Source organism: Juglans microcarpa x Juglans regia, chromosome 1S (genome assembly GCF_004785595.1).
Source record: "Juglans microcarpa x Juglans regia isolate MS1-56 chromosome 1S, Jm3101_v1.0, whole genome shotgun sequence".
NCBI classification, from domain to species: Eukaryota; Viridiplantae; Streptophyta; class Magnoliopsida; order Fagales; family Juglandaceae; genus Juglans; species Juglans microcarpa x Juglans regia.
The window spans coordinates 5,336,044-5,357,998 of record NC_054595.1 but is presented as its reverse complement, the minus strand read 5'-3'; the positions used below and the strand labels follow the sequence as shown (position 1 = coordinate 5,357,998).

The 21,955-nt window shown below is 36.0% G+C and overlaps 2 protein-coding genes across 2 annotated transcripts; both read right to left on the bottom strand.

Moving 5' to 3' along the window:
• Nucleotides 1-1,664: 1,664 nt before the first annotated feature.
• Nucleotides 1,665-2,505, bottom strand: LOC121247595. The gene has a single exon (XM_041145969.1). The coding sequence runs from the start codon at nt 2,365-2,367 to the stop codon at nt 1,687-1,689; it is 681 nt and encodes a 226-aa protein (XP_041001903.1). The 5' UTR covers nt 2,368-2,505; the 3' UTR covers nt 1,665-1,686.
• An 11,191-nt stretch (nt 2,506-13,696) lies between these two features.
• On the bottom strand, nt 13,697-15,259 carry LOC121247593 (desiccation protectant protein Lea14 homolog). The gene is made up of 2 exons (XM_041145968.1): nt 14,939-15,259; nt 13,697-14,112 (listed from the first exon to the last, which is right to left on the bottom strand). Exons 1-2 carry the CDS (start codon nt 15,142-15,144, stop codon nt 13,863-13,865), a joined length of 456 nt encoding a protein of 151 aa, XP_041001902.1. The 5' UTR covers nt 15,145-15,259; the 3' UTR covers nt 13,697-13,862.
• Nucleotides 15,260-21,955: the final 6,696 nt, after the last annotated feature.

Genomic DNA, 21,955 nt, shown 5'->3' with positions numbered 1-21,955 from the left:
TCGGGAGTAGTAGTCAGCATACGCCGAGTACGTCTGCAGGAGATGTGCGGCCTGCTTGGGTTGATGCGGTCATCTCACAGCTGACTGCGCATATCGATCATAAGATCGATCGATCGCTCGAGGCTATATCGGCGTCTGTTGCCGAACTCACCCATCGTGTAACTATCCTTAACGACAAGGTTGATACCTTGACTGAGGAGGTACGGAGTTCGACTTTTGCGGATAACGTTATCATCTGACTGTTAATATCAAATTTTGTATTTTATTTTTAATATTTGTAACGAAAAATATTATTGAATATTTCTATCGTTTTTTAATTTCAATTTTTAATCTTCTTTGATATTATATTTTTCAACTTTAATACTAAATCACTACATTTCAAATATATATAAATCAATAATATATATTTATATATTACAAAGTGTGTATATATAAATATATACAATTCAATTTTTTAGACTTGTTCACAAATTATGCACAATAAAAACCACATAATTTTTAAATTAAAGTCATTTAATTTAAATTTACAATGAACGTTCGAATGTTATTACTTAACGTTCGAACATTGGTGCAAACATTTTACGTTCGAACGTAAAATTAATAACATTCGAACGGTTGCGCCAAAACATTTTACGTTCAAACGTAAACAGACATAATGTTCAAACGTATATGTAACGTTCGAACGCATATTTCCCATACGTTGGAACGTAAAAAAATCTCATTCTATCTTTAGTGACGGTTTGCAGAAACTGTCACAGAAAATACCTTTTAGTGACGGTCTAGGGACTGTCATAATTTCCTAACCGTCACTAAAAAACAATTGTGTTGTAGTGATAAGGCTTAATTTTTTCTTAGAGAGGCCGATCCAGACTAATTTAATTTAGGCCATGCATGATTTGCAGATCATATAATTATAGCCCATTTCACCTTCAATTTTAATTTTAATTTTTTTTGCATTTCATCTCAACTTTTAAATTGTGTTCTTGCTGCTAGAGAACTGCTTGTTCCTTGAGATCAAATGCTCAAAGGAATCAGAGGCCAGAACCTAATTAAGTTAGCAAAAAACTATGGACATTTTTAGTTAGTTGTAATTTGTGTACTTAAACTATTGGATGACAGTACCTGATATTAACGATGCATAAACAATAACTAGAAATAATATGAATAGACTGCTTGGGTAAACACATTATAAAGTGTACAAAGAACATGACTATCCAAAATATAATTACTCTCTGTATATATATATAGATAATACTACATACAGTCATAAACTGTATAAATTTCGTACACTTCATTTTAAAAATAGTAGTGGAGCCTACTAATATTTAAAAATGATTTTTTTTCCATATATATCTCATATTTATATAACTTTTTAAAATATGCAAGACTTTCGCATCTTAAATTTGCTCAACTCATTTCACTATATAAATTTATATAATAAACTTTTATGGCTCGTTTATTTTCAGAGATGAGTTGAGATTAAAGTTAAAAAGTTGAATAAAATATTGTTAGAATATATTTTTTAATATTATTTTTATTTTGGGTTTTGAAAAAGTTGAATTGTTTATTTTATTTTGTGTGGAAATTTGGAAAAGTTGTAATGATGAGGTGAAATGAGATGAGATGAGATGAGATGTTTTCTGAAAACAAACGAGGCCTTAGTGGCCATAAATTTGTGTGTATATCCTAAAGGCTAACCTTCCGCTTGCACTTCAGATCTTGAATCGTCCGGCTCGAAATATTGACGGTCAAGGTGCAATTCAATTTCACAACAACATGCTTATTGATAATGCTAAACAGTTTCACTCTCCCCGGTATTCTTGAATAGGCTCCCACAGTCAAAAGCCCCGAGCTCACATCTGCTAGCAAATCTGGAATATTGGACTGGGACATCAGGCGGTCGACGATAATATCCACTGTTATATTCATATGGGCGGTTCGCCTTGCCTTTGCCTTCCCTGGTGGTGCTTGTACCTCGCCCACAACCATGTCGCGGTAAAACAACGCTATGGTCGTGTTTTTATATTTGAAGGACGCCACGTTCGGATTTTTGACCGACACATCTGCTGTCAGGGACATGTTGATGCCGAACATAGGTGTCATTCGGTTGCTCAGCTCCAACCTGGTGACTGAGATACTGTTCATTTTGATGGTCGGGTCCTTAACGCGGAACACGGTGAATATCAGAATCAAGATCACCGCAACTAGAATTAGCACAAAGGCAACGATACAGCCGCAACACTTGATCATACACCTTTTACGCCTTGTTTTTTGTTTGCGTAGGGTTGCCTCCTCGTCGTCGTCCCCACTGCTAAGGCGGTCCGTGGCATGGGCCAGTGGTCTGGCCTGCTCCTTCTTCTCCGCCATGGCTACCTAGAAGTTGAGGGGTGGAGTGGGGTGCAGTACTTGTTGTGGAGGGGTTTTTTGATGTGTGTTGTAGAGTTTTTATAATTAATGATTCAGGCCGGTGATGTGATGATGAGTAGTACTGAGAGTCGTCGCGTGCAGAGGCTTGTACAATTCCCACGTACTTTGGACATTAGACTTTAGTAGTTGATGATCGGTAAATATATATTTTGTGTCGTGCGTGTAGACTGCGCAAAATTTCAAGCTGTTTGAATGTTTGACTTCCGGGTCATATTTCTCAGTTTACAATTGCTAGAAGCCTAGAACGGTGTAGTGACTTTTTCAAAGATTAATTCTATATAGAATTGTGAACTTGCCTGGTGTAAAAGTAATTTTAATGTGGTTGTAACATCCCGTATTTTAGTGTATTTTTACTGAAGGATTATTTTTGATTGTTCAAAAATTTATCTTCTTATTTTAAAATTGGTTGGATTTTTAGTAAGTTTATTTCTATGATTTTTATTTGGTGAAAATTATTTTTTTGTGCTTTCCAAATATTTATTTATTATTATGCATTTAAATTGCTTTTAATATTTAAATTAATTACCGTGGGATTTAATTATTTCAATTTGACTTTACCATTACGTTTAAATTATTTTATTTAACTTGTGGTTTTAAAATCGTCTCCGTTGGATCTTTTTTGTGACCCAAGTTATGAGGATTGGACCTCATTTCTTTTCCCTCCTTTTTTCTTTCCTTCCTTTTTCTTTTCTTTCTTTTCTTTTTCTTCCTTATTTTCCTCTCCTTCCCGCGCGATCTCTCTCTCTCCTCTCCTCCGCCCGTTTCCTTCGTCTCCTTCCAGCGCCGCCGTCGCGCCGCCGTGCGCGACACCGCCCAGCCGACCAGCTCCCCCTCCCTCCGGCGACCTCACCTTCCAAATCTCAGCCCCAACCTCGCCGCCGGTAGCCCACACGCCCCCCACGAAGCCGCGGGCCACCTTCACGCCAGCGCCGCCGTGAGCCGGCGGTGGCCCTCACCGCCCAGCCCATTAGCTTCCCCAGCCGCCGGCGACCTCACCCCACCAACCTCACCTCCATCCGTGCCGCCGTTAACCACCAGTAGCTCTTCGAAGCCGCGGCACTCCTTCCGCCGTTGCGCCGCCGTCGCACCACCATTGGCCACCATCTTCCTACCACTTCATCCCCGACCTCTTGGCAACCCATTGGACCCAACCCACCTCCGATCCGTCACCGGTGAAGCTTCACCAACTACATTTCCGATTTGGGCATTTTGGTCTTCTACCGCCCATTCCGCCGCCACCCACGGCAAACCACCACCACCATTGGCTTCACCGACCTCCCTAGGCCCTACCCTATCAATCTTGGGTCTTCGTTTGTCCTCGTTGAAAAGTGGGTATCTGTGACCCACGGCCACAGTGTATTTTACACTGTGGTGTTGCTCAGAAATCACCACTTGCAACTTCGAGATCCTCCGGAAATTATTATATTGCACTGTAAGTATTTTCCTTAAAGAACTTTCGTGATTTAAATATATTTTTGCACTAACGCATATTATCTGTGAATTGGGTTGTTTTGCCGGACTGAGTCCGAGGATTTTCGGGGGTCGGATGGATTGTGGACGGAGTTGTGTTTGTTTGCATTGTGAATTGTGGTTGTTGGTTATGACTTGTTCACGTACATCGCATATTGCATGCATGATCATGTTTGTAAAGAAAACTGGGTTTTCGTGTATTGCATACATGTTTATGTATTTATTGGATTTGGATTTTCATGTGAGTAAAAGGAAAAGAGACTGTAGGGATGGTGGTAAGCAGGGATGGTGGTTGTGTCCCGCCTGTGATTCCCGCCTACAGTGCTCTGTTAAGTATTTATTGTGTGTAAAGGAACTGTAGGGATGGTGGTAAGCAGGGATGGTGGTAGAGTCCCGCCTGTGATTCCCGCCTACAGTGCTCTGTTAAGTATTTATTGTGTGTAAAGGAACTGTAGGGATGGTGGTAAGCAGGGATGGTGGTAGAGTCCCGCCTGTGATTCCCGCCTACGGTGCACGCGTTAGGGATGGTGGTAAGCAGGGATGGTGGTAGAGTCCCGCCTGTGATTCCCGCCTACGGTGCACGCGGTAGGGATGGTGGTAAGCAGGGACGGTGGTAGAGTCCTGCCTGCGATTCCCGCCTACAGTGTCCGACAAATGGATTGTTTGTGTGAATCATTTTATGTGAAAATGTTTTACGGTTATTTTGGGCCAAAATGGGATTTTTGGCGTGTGTTGGAAATAATCATTTTTCTGGGAAAAAATGATATTTTATGGCTAAATGTATTTTGCTATATTGTTGGTTGCATTAATGTATTTTTATCCCGAGAGTTGTTTGGTTTATACTTACCTGTAGTACCATTTTATGGTATCGCAGATTTTGATGCAGACGATGATGACGAGCCTTAGCTTGGCTCCGGTGGAGGAGTGATCTGGGATTGCTCCTGTTTAGTGAGTTATGTGTTTTTATCAATTAATGTATTTACCTTTTGTATTATATTTGGGATGACTGTATAATTTTTTAAAGATAAATTGTGTTAAATATTTGTATTTAAATTCTGGTACTTAGTTGACTATCCGCTGCGTTATTATATTTGTACACTGTTGCATGTACACACACTGGCACTTCGTTGGGATGTGTGACCGTGTTGTCACCATCCTGGCGTCTCGATCCCTGTGTATTTATATAAGGGGGATTGGGGGCGCCACAGGTGGTATCAGAGCAGTTCGGCTTTGGGTAAAACCACATGTCCCATAGGTGTAGTACCAGAAAATTTTAAAATTTTGATTTGAAATTATTTTGTTGGGAGTACATTATTTTAATTTAATTTATTTATTTTAATTGTACGTTAATTGTTTGTTATTTATCTTATTTTTGTTATTTTAGTTTATTTAGTTATTTTATTATATGGCAGGCAATTTTACTTGTTTTAATTATTTTCTTGTGTACTATTTCATTTGTTTTATTCCTTTTGTCTTATGATATTTTATTTTGTTGGTTTTATTTTATTTTATTCTATGTGATATGGTTGTATTTTAATTTATTTTACTATAATTATATTTTTTAGTTTGTTTTAAACTGATAGTGGGGTTAAGGGTTACGCTATGGCAGGAAAATGATACGACCAAGAAGGCAAGCTAATGAGCCCGAGGATGAATTACCGAGGGGTGATGGAAATTATGCCATGGCGAGGGCGTTGAATAGGATGACGGAGCTGCTCCCTTCACCATCAACGTTCAGTCGGGTAAGAAGCGGCTGAACGTTGATGGTGAAGGGAGCAGCTCCGTCATCCTATTCAACGCCCTCGCCATGGCATAATTTCCATCACCCCTCGGTAATTCATCCTCGGGCTCATTAGCTTGCCTTCTTGGTCGTACCATTTTCCTGCCATAGCGTAACCCTTAACCCCACTATCAGTTTAAAACAAACTAAAAAATATAATTATAGTAAAATAAATTAAAATACAACCATATCACATAGAATAAAATAAAATAAAACCAACAAAATAAAATATCATAAGACAAAAGGAATAAAACAAATGAAATAGTACACAAGAAAATAATTAAAACAAGTAAAATTGCCTGCCATATAATAAAATAACTAAATAAACTAAAATAACAAAAATAAGATAAATAACAAACAATTAACGTACAATTAAAATAAATAAATTAAATTAAAATAATGTACTCCCAACAAAATAATTTCAAATCAAAATTTTAAAATTTTCTGGTACTACACCTATGGGACATGTGGTTTTACCCAGAGCCGAACTGCTCTGATACCACCTGTGGCGCCCCCAATCCCCCTTATATAAATACACAGGGATCGAGACGCCAGGATGGTGACAACACGGTCACACATCCCAACGAAGTGCCAGTGTGTGTACATGCAACAGTGTACAAATATAATAACGCAGCGGATAGTCAACTAAGTACCAGAATTTAAATACAAATATTTAACACAATTTATCTTTAAAAAATTATACAGTCATCCCAAATATAATACAAAAGGTAAATACATTAATTGATAAAAACACATAACTCACTAAACAGGAGCAATCCCAGATCACTCCTCCACCGGAGCCAAGCTAAGGCTCGTCATCATCGTCTGCATCAAAATCTGCGATACCATAAAATGGTACCACAGGTAAGTATAAACCAAACAACTCTCGGGATAAAAATACATTAATGCAACCAACAATATAGCAAAATACATTTAGCCATAAAATATCATTTTTTCCCAGAAAAATGATTATTTCCAACACAAGCCAAAAATCCCATTTTGGCCCAAAATAACCGTAAAACATTTTCACATAAAATGATTCACACAAACAATCCATTTGTCGGACACTGTAGGCGGGAATCGCAGGCGGGACTCTACCACCGTCCCTGCTTACCACCATCCCTACCGCGTGCACCGTAGGCGGGAATCACAGGCGGGACTCTACCACCATCCCTGCTTACCACCATCCCTAACGCGTGCACCGTAGGCGGGAATCACAGGCGGGACTCTACCACCATCCCTGCTTACCACCATCCCTACAGTTCCTTTACACACAATAAATACTTAACAGAGCACTGTAGGCGAGAATCACAGGCGGGACTCTACCACCATCCCTGCTTACCACCATCCCTACAGTTCCTTTACACACAATAAATACTTAACAGAGCACTGTAGGCGGGAATCACAGGCGGGACACAACCACCATCCCTGCTTACCACCATCCCTACAGTCTCTTTTCCTTTTACTCACATGAAAATCCAAATCCAATAAATACATAAACATGTATGCAATACACGAAAACCCAGTTTTCTTTACAAACATGATCATGCATGCAATATGCGATGTACGTGAACAAGTCATAACCAACAACCACAATTCACAATGCAAACAAACACAACTCCGTCCACAATCCATCCGACCCCCGAAACTCCTCGGACTCAGTCCGGCAAAACAACCCAATTCACAGATAATATGCGTTAGTGCAAAAATATATTTAAATCACGAAAGTTCTTTAAGGAAAATACTTACAGTGCAATATAATAATTTCCGGAGGATCTCGAAGTTGCATGTGGTGATTTCTGAGCAACACCACAGTGTAAAATACACTGTGGCCGTGGGTCACAGATACCCACTTTTCAACGAGGACAAACGAAGACCCAAGATTGATAGGGTAGGGCCTAGGGAGGTCGGTGAAGCCAATGGTGGTGGTGGTTTGCCGTGGGTGGCGGCGGAATGGGCGGTAGAAGACCAAAATGCCCAAATCGGAAATGTAGTTGGTGGAGCTTCACCGGTGACGGATCGGAGGTGGGGTTGGGTCCAATGGGTTGCCAAGAGGTCGGGGATGAAGTGGTAGGAAGATGGTGGCCAATGGTGGTGCGACGGCGGCGCAACGGCGGAAGGAGTGCCGCGGCTTCGAAGAGCTACTGGTGGTTAACGGCGGCACGGATGGAGGTGAGGTTGGTGGGGTGAGGTCGCCGGCGGCTGGGGAAGCTAATGGGCTGGGCGGTGAGGGCCACCGCCGGCTCACGGCGGCGCTGGCGTGAAGGTGGCCCGCGGCTTCGTGGGGGGCGTGTGGGCTACCGGCGGCGAGGTAGGGGCTGAGATTTGGGAGGTGAGGTCGCCGGAGGGAGGGGGAGCTGGTCGGCTGGGCGGTGTCGCGCACGGCGGCGCGACGGCGGCGCTGGAAGGAGACGAAGGAAACGGGCGGAGGAGAGGAGAGAGAGAGATCGCGCGGGAAGGAGAGGAAAATAAGGAAGAAAAAGAAAAGAAAGAAAAGAAAAAGGAAGGAAAGAAAAAAGGAGGGAAAAGAAATGAGGTCCAATCCTCATAACTTGGGTCACAAAAAAGATCCAACGGAGACGATTTTAAAACCACAAGTTAAATAAAATAATTTAAACGTAATGGTAAAGTCAAATTGAAATAATTAAATCCCACGGTAATTAATTTAAATATTAAAAGCAATTTAAATGCATAATAATAAATAAATATTTGGAAAGCACAAAAAAATAATTTTCACCAAATAAAAATCATAGAAATAAACTTACTAAAAATCCAACCAATTTTAAAATAAGAGGATAAATTTTTGAACAATCAAAAATAATCTTTCAGTAAAAATACACTGAAATACGGGGTGTTACAGTGGTGGTAATAAGAAATAATATTTACAGTCTTAAAATATGTAGGTCTCACATATTTTATTTGAAAAAAATAGATAAATATAAGACTTACATGAAAAAATCATTTTTTAAATTGTATATCCCATACTATTTTAAAAAGAAGATGCAGAATTTACGTACCTTAAAACTGTAACTAGCATTACTCGTTACCGTTTATTTAGGATACCATAACTTTTAATTTAATCAAAACGCGCCTTTTCCATAAAATTAGTTAAATTTTCTTCGCATGACCCTATTAAAGGAAGAGATTCTTGTTTGTAATGTCAATTATGGTGGTGCCTACCTCAAGAGTGCTCCTAATGATGTTTTTGTGACTATATATATATATACAAAACATTCCACCACCAACCACTGCCTGCCCTCCTATCCTCTTTATTTACTGGGAAATTCCCGGCATGCTCTTTATAATCAACGACATGAGGTTTGATTTAGAATAATTATTCCTTTAGAATCAACTTGAGTTAATTAAAGAGCTAATCCTCTAGAAAGTGATGCATATACAGTTTTTTTTATAATCTTTTTTCAACTTAGTTTTCAATGGAAGACGTTTTTATGAATTAGAGTTGTAAGATTAAGATCGTTATTTTATATAAAGAAAAGAAACCTACATTTGTAGATGTGAGGTGTGTAATCACTTGGCGTGCTTGAAGATTAATAAAATAACTACATTATATGTTAGGGGTTTACAATGTCAGGTTAGCAACTATTCTTCGACTTTTACTTTATCCTTTTCGGACACATTGGTTGATCATGTTACTGTTAAAAATATTTTAAATCAATGGACCTACATAGATCATAAACTATGCATTATATAATTGCCAAATATAAAGTTTGAATAATGTCTGTAAGGCCCAATAAGTGCGATAAATATGGTGACATAACTGAGCTATTGACACCTATCTGGAAGCCCATGATTTTAATCAGATAATGAGCAATAATTAAAGTGATACCGGCCCAATTCATATGTAGAGACTCATTAAAAATCCATGTATTAATTTCATTATTTTATGATGAGAAAAATTAAAATTTAGGTATTATATATATATGTTAGGGTGCCCAGTCCATATTGATTCTTGATTCTATGCATCTCATTGTTATGAATTTTTTCAAAGAGTAAATCTTGGACGTGAAAGACCAAACCGTTGAGTCTTCGAGAATTGCTATAGGCACAAAAAGATTATACAAAGTAAATTCACAAACTGATATATATAGTTTCATGGAATCCGTTAGATATACTTTATAATAAAAGCTAATTTACAATCTGACGTACCACATCAAGCCACATCAGGTTGTGAGTTTATTTTTATATAATTATTTTGTAACTACACTATTTTCCAAAAAGTATATATGACTCCAACAAGGACAAACAAAAAGATCTGAACAGGAAAAATACAGCAAAAGATTATGTTAAACTTATAGGTGCTCAGAAACTAAAAAAAAACTTCGTACGAATGTGTTTTTTACTTGATCAACGCGGAGAAAAACATGCGAAAGATGATGCTATTGTGGGGAAAAGAAAGCGCAGGCTGCCGGCTGCCGGCTGCGGGTGAGACTTTTCAAGTTTTCAAGCTTTCATGAAGTCAATAGACATGAATAATATGGATCGCAGGCTTATTTGAGTATTTACTCTTGAGGAATGAGATTAAAGTGTTTATTATCAAACGTGGGGATTGGAAAATCCATGTTGTAATTGAAAATAATAAGTTGACTGTTCACCATGCATGGAGGATTCTAATTTGAATAATTTTCAATCACATACTATTCCACGTGGTGGTCGGAAAAAGTTTGAATATGGATAAATAAATTTATTTGCGAGCTTGCATGTTGTGATGCCTAAAACATACTAAGAGCATTTGCATTAATGGAATAGGTAAAGAGAAAGTTATCATTTAACTAAAATCACATATTTAGTCTTTGCCTATTCCATTCAAGAGATATTCCTACATTGGATTATTCATCTGTTAGCCAAAATAATAATAAAATATTATTTATTAGTTTAATAATAATAAAAAATTTATAAGCTATTAAAAAACTCTATTTGTCTTATAACAAACATTGCCCAATAATCCACAATCCAAATTTTAAATTATAATAACAATTCAAAACAACAAAAATTAAAAACAATTAAAAAAAAAAAAAAAAAAAAGAAACCTGCGGGATAGATAATTACAATCCAAAAATCCACAACATTATCACACCCTGACACCACATTGCACCAATTCAAGCAAATAATAACAATAAAAAAAATTGGAACTTAAAACCTACCCAAATATTAACATGTCATTCCAGAATTCATGCCATTTTGGTTAACATAACCATACACAAACCAGCCTATATGCCATTTTGGAGCTTAAAACTAGGCCACAATACATGTCATTTTGGTTAACATGACCGTACACAACTATCCATTACTTATAACCATCAAAAGAATAACATGCCATTTTAGCTACAATACCAAAAATTAAAACTAGCAATGTTCAATCCAAAAATCCGAAATCTTAAAATTAAGGGAATAATTGATGGATTTACATATTTAGAGTTGCAAGAATATGGGGTTGGCTGAGAGGATTTCAGTCTTGAAATATTAAACCTGAACAGTGAGACAGAGGAAATTTTAGAAGGTGTTCCCAATACAACATAGAACATAAAGTGGTTTTTGCAGGGTGTTTCATTTTACGTTGAATTTGCATCAGCCATTAAGGAACTTTTCCAATGAATTTGAATGATAAACATCATATGGAAGTTTATATTATTCTGTGCATGATTTTGTAAGAGGAAAATGGTAAGAAAATCTCGGTTGAACCTTTATTAGAGTGGCTGTTACTTCCAAAGATTTTTCTCCAATAATTTCTTTTGTAATAAATTTTCTCCAATAATTTTCTTTCAACAAACCAGCACAAATCAGACCACAATGCAGAACATGGTGATTCTTAGAACCACTATCCCAACATAGACCAAAATCGGACAAACCATTAAACCCTAGCACAATGTCATGAACAACAAATTAGTAAACATGACACCACCCAGAAATACAAACATTAGAACCTAAAATCTAAAATCTATACAATAAACGTATGACACAATCACTGGACAACCACGAAAACCCGCATAATCACAACCAACAAGAGCAAAAATAAAAAAAATCATTGAGACACTCTAGGGGAAAAATCGAAGATCCTCTCCCAGTGTCGTAGGGGCACCTTCAATGTCGATTCTCAATTGAGCCAAGCCGAGAGAAATGAAATCGCACGATGGACTAGAAAACAAGAAAGGAAACAGGAAAAAGGAGAGAGAAAGGGAGTGTTGGGCCAAATTATACGAGAGAAAGGGAGAGAAATGGAGTGTCAGGCTTGAGAGAAAGTGAGAGAAAATGAGAGAAAGCCAGAATACTAAGTGTTGTTGCCAGTTAAGAGGGAAAAAGGATTCTTGCCATTGGATGATTAATTTGCAATAAAATACATATTTGATCTGTGAACAGTGTCATGCCAAATATGACTTTTGCTTTTGATTTATTATAGCTCATAGTTTTAGAGCATTAGTAGTGAGCTAAGCATAGTCAAAATTTAACCAAGATTTAGCTAACTTAAAATACATCCATAGCAAACTCAACATATCTACACTAATTTTAACTTTCATATTTTTTACTCAACAAATCTAGTCAGTCCAAATTGCTAGCCAAATTATTTTTTGGCAAAAAAATTTTGGTGGACTTGCAATCAATTGCGCCTGTCTACGTGATTTTTTAGAAGAACCAGGTGAACTTGATTCTTTTTCTTTCAGAAAAAGTTGTCTCGCTATCTCAAATTTTTCATCAAAATTTAAATCGGTAAGTGCCATTTTGTGAAAAAGCAAACCATTCATTGGGAGAAAAAAAAAATTAGTTTACAGAGAAACTTGAGTTGTAGCTAATAAAATTATTGATGAAATGTTATATTTTATAGTGGATGAATATAAACATTGGAGAAATATAGCCGTTAAACAAATATATCTGTTGAAAAAATATGATCGTTGGAAAAATATATCCGTTGAAAAAAAAAATCTGTTAAAAAATTATATCTATTAGAATAATATGAACATTAGAAAATTAATGAACACTTTTTTAATAACGAATAAATATTCCAATTACCATTAGAACTAAAATAAATGAAAAAGCCAAAATAAATATTTTAATAGAATAATGATGGATTTAAAGAGTTTGTTATTCAGTTTTGTTGTAAAGTGACTATCTAAATTAGAAAAATGAATTGCCTAGTCAAAATTTGGCCAAATAATGGCTAGGCCATTACTAATGCTCTTACATAGGTGGCTTTAGCTAATCCAATGCAGTAGATTTAACAAAAAATGAGCCATATCTTTTGCTTCATTGGTATTTGGTTAAGTCAATGTCAGTGCCTAACGAAGTAGAAACCTTTTTCCATAGATTAATATACAAAAATTGATCTGCCTTTGGTTCTGTACCTTTTTCAGATTTTACATTATTCTATCTATAGTGGTGAGTATTTATGGAGATGCAGATCTAATTTTACATTAGATCTATCTTTTACAATTTGGCTAATGCATTAGCCTATGTCTTTTCATCTTGGTATTGCTTTTGGGGAATGGATTCTTTTGGTTATGACTTTATATAGAATTGTTAATAGATCTTTGTTAAGCTGGCTTCTAATTGGATTTTTTTTTTTCCTATCTTGATTTTATTTTTTCTAGGCATATGTGATGTGTAATGCTGGAGTTATTATCCACAATCATGGAGTTAAATCTTGTCTCGTAACAATGCTACTTCCACATGAGTCGGTAGCTAGCTAGCAATCAAAGTGGAAAAATGACAGGGATCAAGGTGGCCCAAGCAAGTAATCAAGGTATGGAGTTATTCTAATTTGTGTTTGGAGTAGTTTTTTCCAGTTTTTTTTTTGTCTCTAATCAAGCTCGAGATCAGCCATTATTCTAAAATCATAGATGAGTTCTTTTTCTTAGATAAGAGCTAGCATATATAACTAGTGAGGTTTTTTATGCTCGAAAATCCTCTTCATATCATTTGAAATGTACGATATCAATTTAATGCAGTAAACCATATGAGATTTTGGTCATGTTGATTATATCCCCCATACATAAAAATGAGACAAAATTGAAAAGGAATTTATGGATTACCATAGTTCATTAAGATATTCAACTGAAATATAGGGGAAAAAAAACATTAGACTGAAGTTTTATATTCCACAACCATCACATGCATCCAGAGACTAGAGCAAAACCAAGGTAAGAAAAATACATATGAAACTCAAGCGGGAGACTTAGAAGATGTCAGAGATGGTGGGGAGCTTGATCTCTCCCTTGGTAGAGAGAGGAATGGTGAAGTTTCCAATGATGGGAAGATCGATGGTGAGACCCAATTCCAACTCATAGTCTATGTCCCAATCTGCACCAACGTCCCTTGCCAAGCTCAACAATATGCTGTGCGGCACCTTCACCGGAACCTCCAGCAACGTCGTGTCGCTGGCCTTCAGTGACCCTGGGTCCGGCATCGTCCCCGATGCAATCACCCTGATCCACCACCGCAAACACATAAAAAAGATGCCAAGAATGTTTCATCAGGTGTGAGTCTTGCAGCAATGTTTTGTTCATGATTTTGCTTGTATTGAATTCATTAGAGTATATTTATGAAAAAACAAACATCATTATTATATTGAGATCGAAAATCAAGATCATATATATCGAAGTTGGGTTGACGCAAAAATGATCACGTGAAACTTTATGTGAAATTCAAGCAAATGAAAAGCAAGCCCAAAGAGGACTCGTTTCAGATCAAAACTGAACCACGGCATAAGCGCCCTCGCAGATGGCACGGAAAGTTCATCTGTATATGAGTTTTGCAGTAAGATTTCGTTCACTTTGATTAATATTAAATCCATTATGATTAATATTAAATCCATTAGACTAAATCCAAAATCAACCCAAAAGAACTCTACTCAAAACAGAAAGTACTAATCGTTTCAGATCGAGTCCTATTTGGATAGTAAGATGAGATATGAGATGAAATTGTTTTAAATGAAATTTAAATAAAATTATTACAATATTTTTTTTAATATTATTATTATTCTGAGATTTGAAAAAATTCAACTGTTTATTATATTTTTTATGAAAATTTAATAAATTTATAACAATAGATGAGATGAACCATTTCTCTATTCAGACGTGCCCAAAACTCAAATAGCATGAATGCGCTCGCTGGAGTACTTAATGTTTGATCTCTTGAAAAATACCATTAATAGCAAATCTGAGTACCTAGAAAGTAAAAAGAAATAAAACGAATAGATCGAGGGATTGAAAAGGGATGATGATGATGAGGAGGAGGAGGAGATAATCAAACCTGCCAGCACTCTTGAGGGTGTAAGAGATCTCGCAGATGGGGAGGTCATGACTGTAGGGGTTGTCGACGGAGAGCTTAGCAAGGTACTCGACAGAATCATGGCTAAGGCGCTTGAAATCAACATCGGTGATGCTGGCCTCTGGCTTCTTGATGTTGGCCAACTTCTCTGCCACGAAGTTCTTGGCCATGTCCACCAGGTCCGCCATTTGGTAATGAGATACGTAGAGATTGCGGAAGGGATAGAAATGAGATGGTTTGACCTACTTTTTGTCCGAGATCGACCTTACTTCTTGCACAGAATTTTCAGCGGGAGATCAACATTATATACATATATATATATATATATATATATATAATATATATATATTTGTACATAATGTGACAAAACTGTGGATTAGTAACACGTATGACCTGCGGCTCCAACGCGTTGATGCAGGCGACACGTTTCATTTATATATTTTCTAAATCGGTCTCATGTTCAAATTGGATCGGATCGCGTTGGGGCAGCGACACGTTTTATTTATTTATTTTCTAAATCGATCTGCTCAAATTGGATCGGATTAATGAGATGGATCGGATCTCACCTGTTTGTCACAAAAAGATTTTTTTGGTCATACATGCATGTTACGAATCCACAGTTTTTTCTGTAGAGTTATTATCTTACGAGAAATCTTTTAATCATAAAAAATTATATACAATTAATTTATAAATTAACGTGACTTGATCTGATGTGTCAAATTATAAAATTATTTTTATAATAAAATAGATCTAACGGATATCACGAAGTCACGTTAATTTACAGATTTACTTTTATGTAATATCTTTATTTCTGTAACAGTTCTTTAATCCGATATGTAGCATTCATATACCCTCTCACCATTATTTATATCCACGAGTGTAATCTCAGTTCTATCCGATTGGAAGAGAGTTTTGAACCAAATCGATTATTTGGATTCATCAAAATATTAGACTAGACCAGACCGTTAAACCTTTTGTACTAGATCAGATCGAACCGATTTGGTTCAATATGATTGGTCTTATTGGGATATTTTGGTTCTAGTCTTTTTTCTTTCAAGTTTTTGATAAAAATGTGGTATGAAATGATTAAAAAAATCAAGTGAATGATTTAATTAAGTTGTCTAATTAATTATATATTTAACTAAGGGTGATGCTAGGATGCACTCCAAATTAGATGTCTCCCAAATTAAGTGCCTCCTAGTGTATTTTGATTTTTTTTAATGTTAAGAAAAACACATGCACAAATTCACTAGTGGTATCTTTTTTAAAAGTGAAAAAATTAAATAAATAAAATAGAGCATTTTTTTTAATAGAAGAACCGATGATCACCAATCCAAGAGTGACTTCATCCCAATTTTTTTTTATATACCCTCATTTATGACGGAGGAAAATTGTGGTTACAGACCGATACCTGGGGTTATAAGATAAGCAAGAAAGTTTCGAAACTAGGTGTCAAAAGAGCCTAGAAGCGTTTAACAAACAAAAAGAAAAAAAAAAAAACAAACCAAGGTGAACAAAAATACGAGCATAAAACCACACCTGCTAAAAAGACGTTAACATAACAAAAACAGAAAATAAAATCTTACCAAATCAACATGGTGACCAAACGCCACATGAGGGATGATGCTAACAACAACGCAAAGATGGCAAACCCAATCTATCCAAGCGAATTAATCCTCAAAGAATCCTAGGCGTATGCCTGATAATATTCCATTATATGTTAAGACCAGCCGCACCATTTTGAGCCAACCAGTCAGCAACTTTGTTTCCCTCCCTATAAACATGCCAAACTACGCAAACCATAGAATTCGTAAGGGTAAGAATATCCTCCCAAAAATCCTCCGAGTACCACACGCCACATCTTCGCCTATTCGACCACGAGATCACCACTTGAGAATCTAATTCAATTTCCACAAAATTAATCTCCAGATATTTACAGGTTTGAGACCCTGCATAAGAGCTAACAACTTAGCTCTATTATTTGAATTGAAACCAATATGAGAATTAAAGGCGTGAACCAAATGTCCTCGATCATTTCTAATAATACCACCCACCCTTGAAGAGCCTGGGTTGCCAAGACTACTGTCATCTGTATTCAACTTAAACAACTCTTGAGCAGGCTTTTGCTAAGCCACAAGCTTTAAATATTGCCTAGCGGGAACCAAAGCCAGAATTTGCAAAGCTTGTAAAATCTGCGAATCATGCGTAAACATTTAGTAGCCTTATTCATGTATTGACTTATTGAACCCATCCAATGCTTAATAGTATGCCAAACCAAACTGATAGACTGAATGAGATCCTCCATACGGGCAGTGCATCTTCTACCCCAAAGATGCCAAGCAATAATAGAAGGAAGAAGCCCCACAAAGAGCCCCACTTGAGAGTAGGATGACCCACGTCGAAACCAGGCCGTCACCGTCTCCATCCAAGTACAACCAAGAGAAAGACCAAAGATAATGCCACAATAACGCCATATCTTAGCTACAAAATCTCCTCCAAACAGTACATGATTTTGGTCTTCGTACTTACCTTCATCACAACAATCGCAACGAGAAACTATCGGGATCCCAATACGTCAAAGACGATCATCAACGCTCAAAGCCATATTCCATGCTTTCCACATAGAAACCGAAATTTTAAGAGGAAGTAACTTATGCCACATCCAAGGATGCTATTCCATACTTGAATCTAGTATGCGAATGCAATCCCAAGCTGATTTAGTAGAAAAACTTCCACTCTCGTGCTTAGTCCAGATCAGCACATCAGACCCCCCTTACAACAGCCTCAATAATGTCATCCACATTATCTTGTCCCACTAACGTAGTCAACATCTCCACATTCCAAATATTAGACAACTTGCAATTATTAACTTTAAGCAACGGGTTACCCACAAGTTGGAAATCATCAATTAACAAACCCCTATCCCTCCATTTATGATACCAAAATAAAATATTCCAAAAATAGAGCTATTTTGGAAGCACATTTGGAGGTCAACCCAAAACCATTTTCATTTACCTAATTGAATATTCAATTAAGTGTTATATATTAATAATTTTAATAGCATGTGTATTATAAATAATTAATAGTTAATAATACTCTATCTTAAAATTCTTAACCTTTACTTAATTCGGTCCGGAAGGGAGTTCTTACACTCCTATTTATAATACCTAAGTGATTCAAACATGTGTAAGCGGAAAATGGTAGGAAAGAGGAAAATAAAATTATAATCAATAAAAGTTTCTACTCTATTTATCCAAATTAAAAAAATAATAATAATAACTTAACACGATTTGTAAGTGTAGATAGCAGAAGATCATGCATGCGCTTGACCGCTTGAAGATGATGAGATTGAGTGATGCATAAACGGACAAACAAGTTCACTGCATGACTGAGGTCTGGTCTTGTTAATTAAGATGGGATACTACAAATTGTACCGACAAGACTTCTATAGTTGGTGGTGATAACCAATGCATCATCAGTAGCAAGATAGATAAACCAGTTTGAACGGAGGATGCAAACAACGATATGAAAAACTTGTTCATAGCATGATAAGACTAGCTGAGGAACACACATGGGTAAGACTTGGGATCAGTATGTTAAATATTTTAATATGAAACATTAAATATAAGTATATTCGACTTTCTATGATCAACTACATTAAATAATAACAGTTAGAAAATGTACCTCCCTCCATTACATTTTGATGAAAAATCTGATTTGACTATTATAATAGCAAGATCATTCTAACAACTTTACTTCTGAGTGTCTCCATGGTTAGAGACAATTATGTTGTAGGTGAGAACTCTTAACTCTCTTAGTGCTTAAATGACTTCTGGCTTTCATGAAATGTAGAGTTACTTGTGTCTCACTATAACTCATTAATTAAGAGATATATTCAAACTAGTATAAACCTATAGGATATGAGTGTGTGGGATATTGAGTTTTAATAAAACTCTAACATTCTCCCATTTGGCTCATATGCCCATAAAATAGTATTTTTCGTTCCAGTAGAAACAAGAATGACCATCACATCCCATGCAACTCTTGTCAAAATAAGATACTTTACTTCATTGTTCTTCCACCAATCCAAAATATCAAAATTTGGAGTTTGTGCCTCACAATCATGTTCCTAGTACTGATCGATCTTCAACTTGTTTATTAAATTAGATTCAATAATTTATTGTTCATACTCAACATAAAAACTTTATTGAGAACCAAAATCAATCATAATAGGATCAATTGAGGAAGGAGGCTAAGAATAGGGAACTCCACTTGAACTCCCATACACAATACTGTACTCCTCGTACATGTCAATGATTAATTGTTTTACTTTTGCAATCATTTTTTCGACTAAATTACCGTCATATATTTTTTTGAACAAAAAATGCAAAACACTAAATTTGCATCTTGAATCAAGAACAATAGTAATAAGTATCATCAAGTTAGCCTTTTCAATTGATCTCTAATATTTGTCATACTTACTCTTCACATTCATTGCCATATATTTCAACACTGTATCATTATCTTGATCATTTTTTTACAAATGTGATTGGATGCCACAAAGCTTCTGAAAATAAGCATTAGATATGGCATACAAAGAGCCATAAGGTCTCACAGTAGCATCATAAAAAACTTTCAAAAACTTTATCAATACTCTAACTCTCTCCCAATCACTACAATTTAAGGGGTTCAAGTTCACACTATAACAATAACGAAAAAAAGAATCATCATCTTTCTCCAATTGTAAAAATGAGTCCTTAAATGTTTCTACTACTTCTAGTATTAGATAAGTCGAATTCCATTTTTTGGAAACATAAAGATATACCAATTTTGTACAATCAATTTTCTCCTTCTCCATATACTTTTTGAATTTCTCCGTTCTTGCAGAAGATGATCTAACATACATAACTGCATTGCGCACCCTTGTGATTGAATCATCACAATCTTTTAGCCCATCATTCACAATGAAATTCATAATATGGGTGTAACACCTTATGTGAATATACTTCCCTTTCAACAAATTAATGACCTCCTACGAACTTCCTCAAATACTCGATGACAACATCATTTGAGGAATCATTGTCAAACAGTAAAGATCTTGTCAATATCCTAATCTTGTAAACATGAATTTACATACTTTTCAATAGTTTCTCCTTTGTGGTTAGAGATCATACAAAAGTTTAAAATTCTTTTGTATAGTTTCCTTTTACAGTCGATAAAGTGTGCAGTAAGACACATATAATTTAAGCTCTTAATCAACGTCTATGTGTCAGTGGGTTTGGTTAAACTAACCCGCCCAAATGTCTTAAATATTTTCCTTACCTTCTCCTTCTCCATTTTAAATAGTTTAATACAGTCTCTTGCTGCAGTGGTTCAAGATGGCACTTGGAACCTTGGTTCAAGTGATCTACGTACCTTCCCAAGTCCTTGGGCTTCAACTATCCTAAATGGAATCTCATCACAAATTATCATTTCAACCATTTTCATTCGTACATTTTCTGACCCAAACTTATGTGCATTTGCCGAGTTACTGACATCACTATCTCCAACTCCCTCAAGAGCCCTCTCACGACTCATAGTTTGTTGATCTATAGGTCTAATTCTTTGAGGATGTTGCTTACAAGCACCAAGATGTTGCAGCATATTTGATGTATCATGTCTTTTGGGATGAAAAGAATAAATCTTGTAACAATAATTACACTTTACTTTTAGGTCATTTAAAGGTATCCATATATTTTAGTGAAACGTTCGTACACTGCTGAGGGGTCCTTTGCCCTCCTTTTAAGAGGAGTGAGACTTAATGTTTGAAGCCTTTTGTGATTGGTTTTCTAAAGGATTAGCAGCCTCATTATCTCTTAAATTTGTACGAGTGTCACTTCCAAAGCAATCTATATATGAACTGCCATATAATATAACATACAAAAATCAAAATATTATTGATGCATAGATGCATCCAACCACACACACAACAATAAAGCTGATTTTAATTAGAAGAGGAGATGAAATTAGTAGACCATATCTTGGTTATTATTTAATTGAAATTAGCAAACCACACGCAACAATAAAAACAACATTAAACATGCAGCACCCCCACTAAGAAAGACAACTACACAACTATTTTTATTGGCTTTATATAACTATTACGAAGATGGACTCACACTCTTTTGAATTGCTTTTTTCATTGGCTTCCTATCAAGTAGCTCTCCTATATAAACCATTAGGTTCTCATGTCTCCCTTTACTCATTTTCATGTTTCGCACATCCCAAACAAGGTGAGAAAAAAGAAAAGAAAAAGAAAACACATCATCCTGGTCTTGGAATAGAGAGAAATAAATAGGATGTTGTTCAACAATCTATAACAGGTCCAAGCAGAGAAAAAAAGCTCATGACTAGCAGTATTCTAAGAATTCTTAGGCAAGTTGAAAGTGATATGATTTGGGTACTTTTGTTGACTCCAAACTCTGTCTTAAATCCTTTGAGACTTTACTCAAAGTTCCTACCTTTTTTGTACTTTATTGTATAAATTTAAGGGCTATTAGCAAGACTTTGTTATGCTGAAGTAGAAACTGTTGAAACATAAGTTGTACATGAAATAAAAAGATTACATTAAAATAAGTTAAAACTAAGATATTGATCAAACTATTGCATGCATTTATATGTTAAGAGATTGTGGTGATCCTATAATTAATCAACCCTATAAAATGCTAGTTCTAAACATCTTAGACATTAAAAACGCAGCGGTTTCATAAGTGATGCACTAGAGGAATGAATTTAACGTTAGATACACAACAACACTTAGGGACTATAATGCTCCAATTTCAACATCCTATTCTACATCAGTAACCATTTAGTTTTGCAGGACTCTAGATTTCAAGAAAAGCTACTATTCGTGACCGAGGGGTTAAGAATATGTATCAATAATTAAGGCAAGAAACCAGAAAATTACAACCAAGAAGATGCTTAATACTGGATAAAATTACTTTCATTTGGTTAAGTACT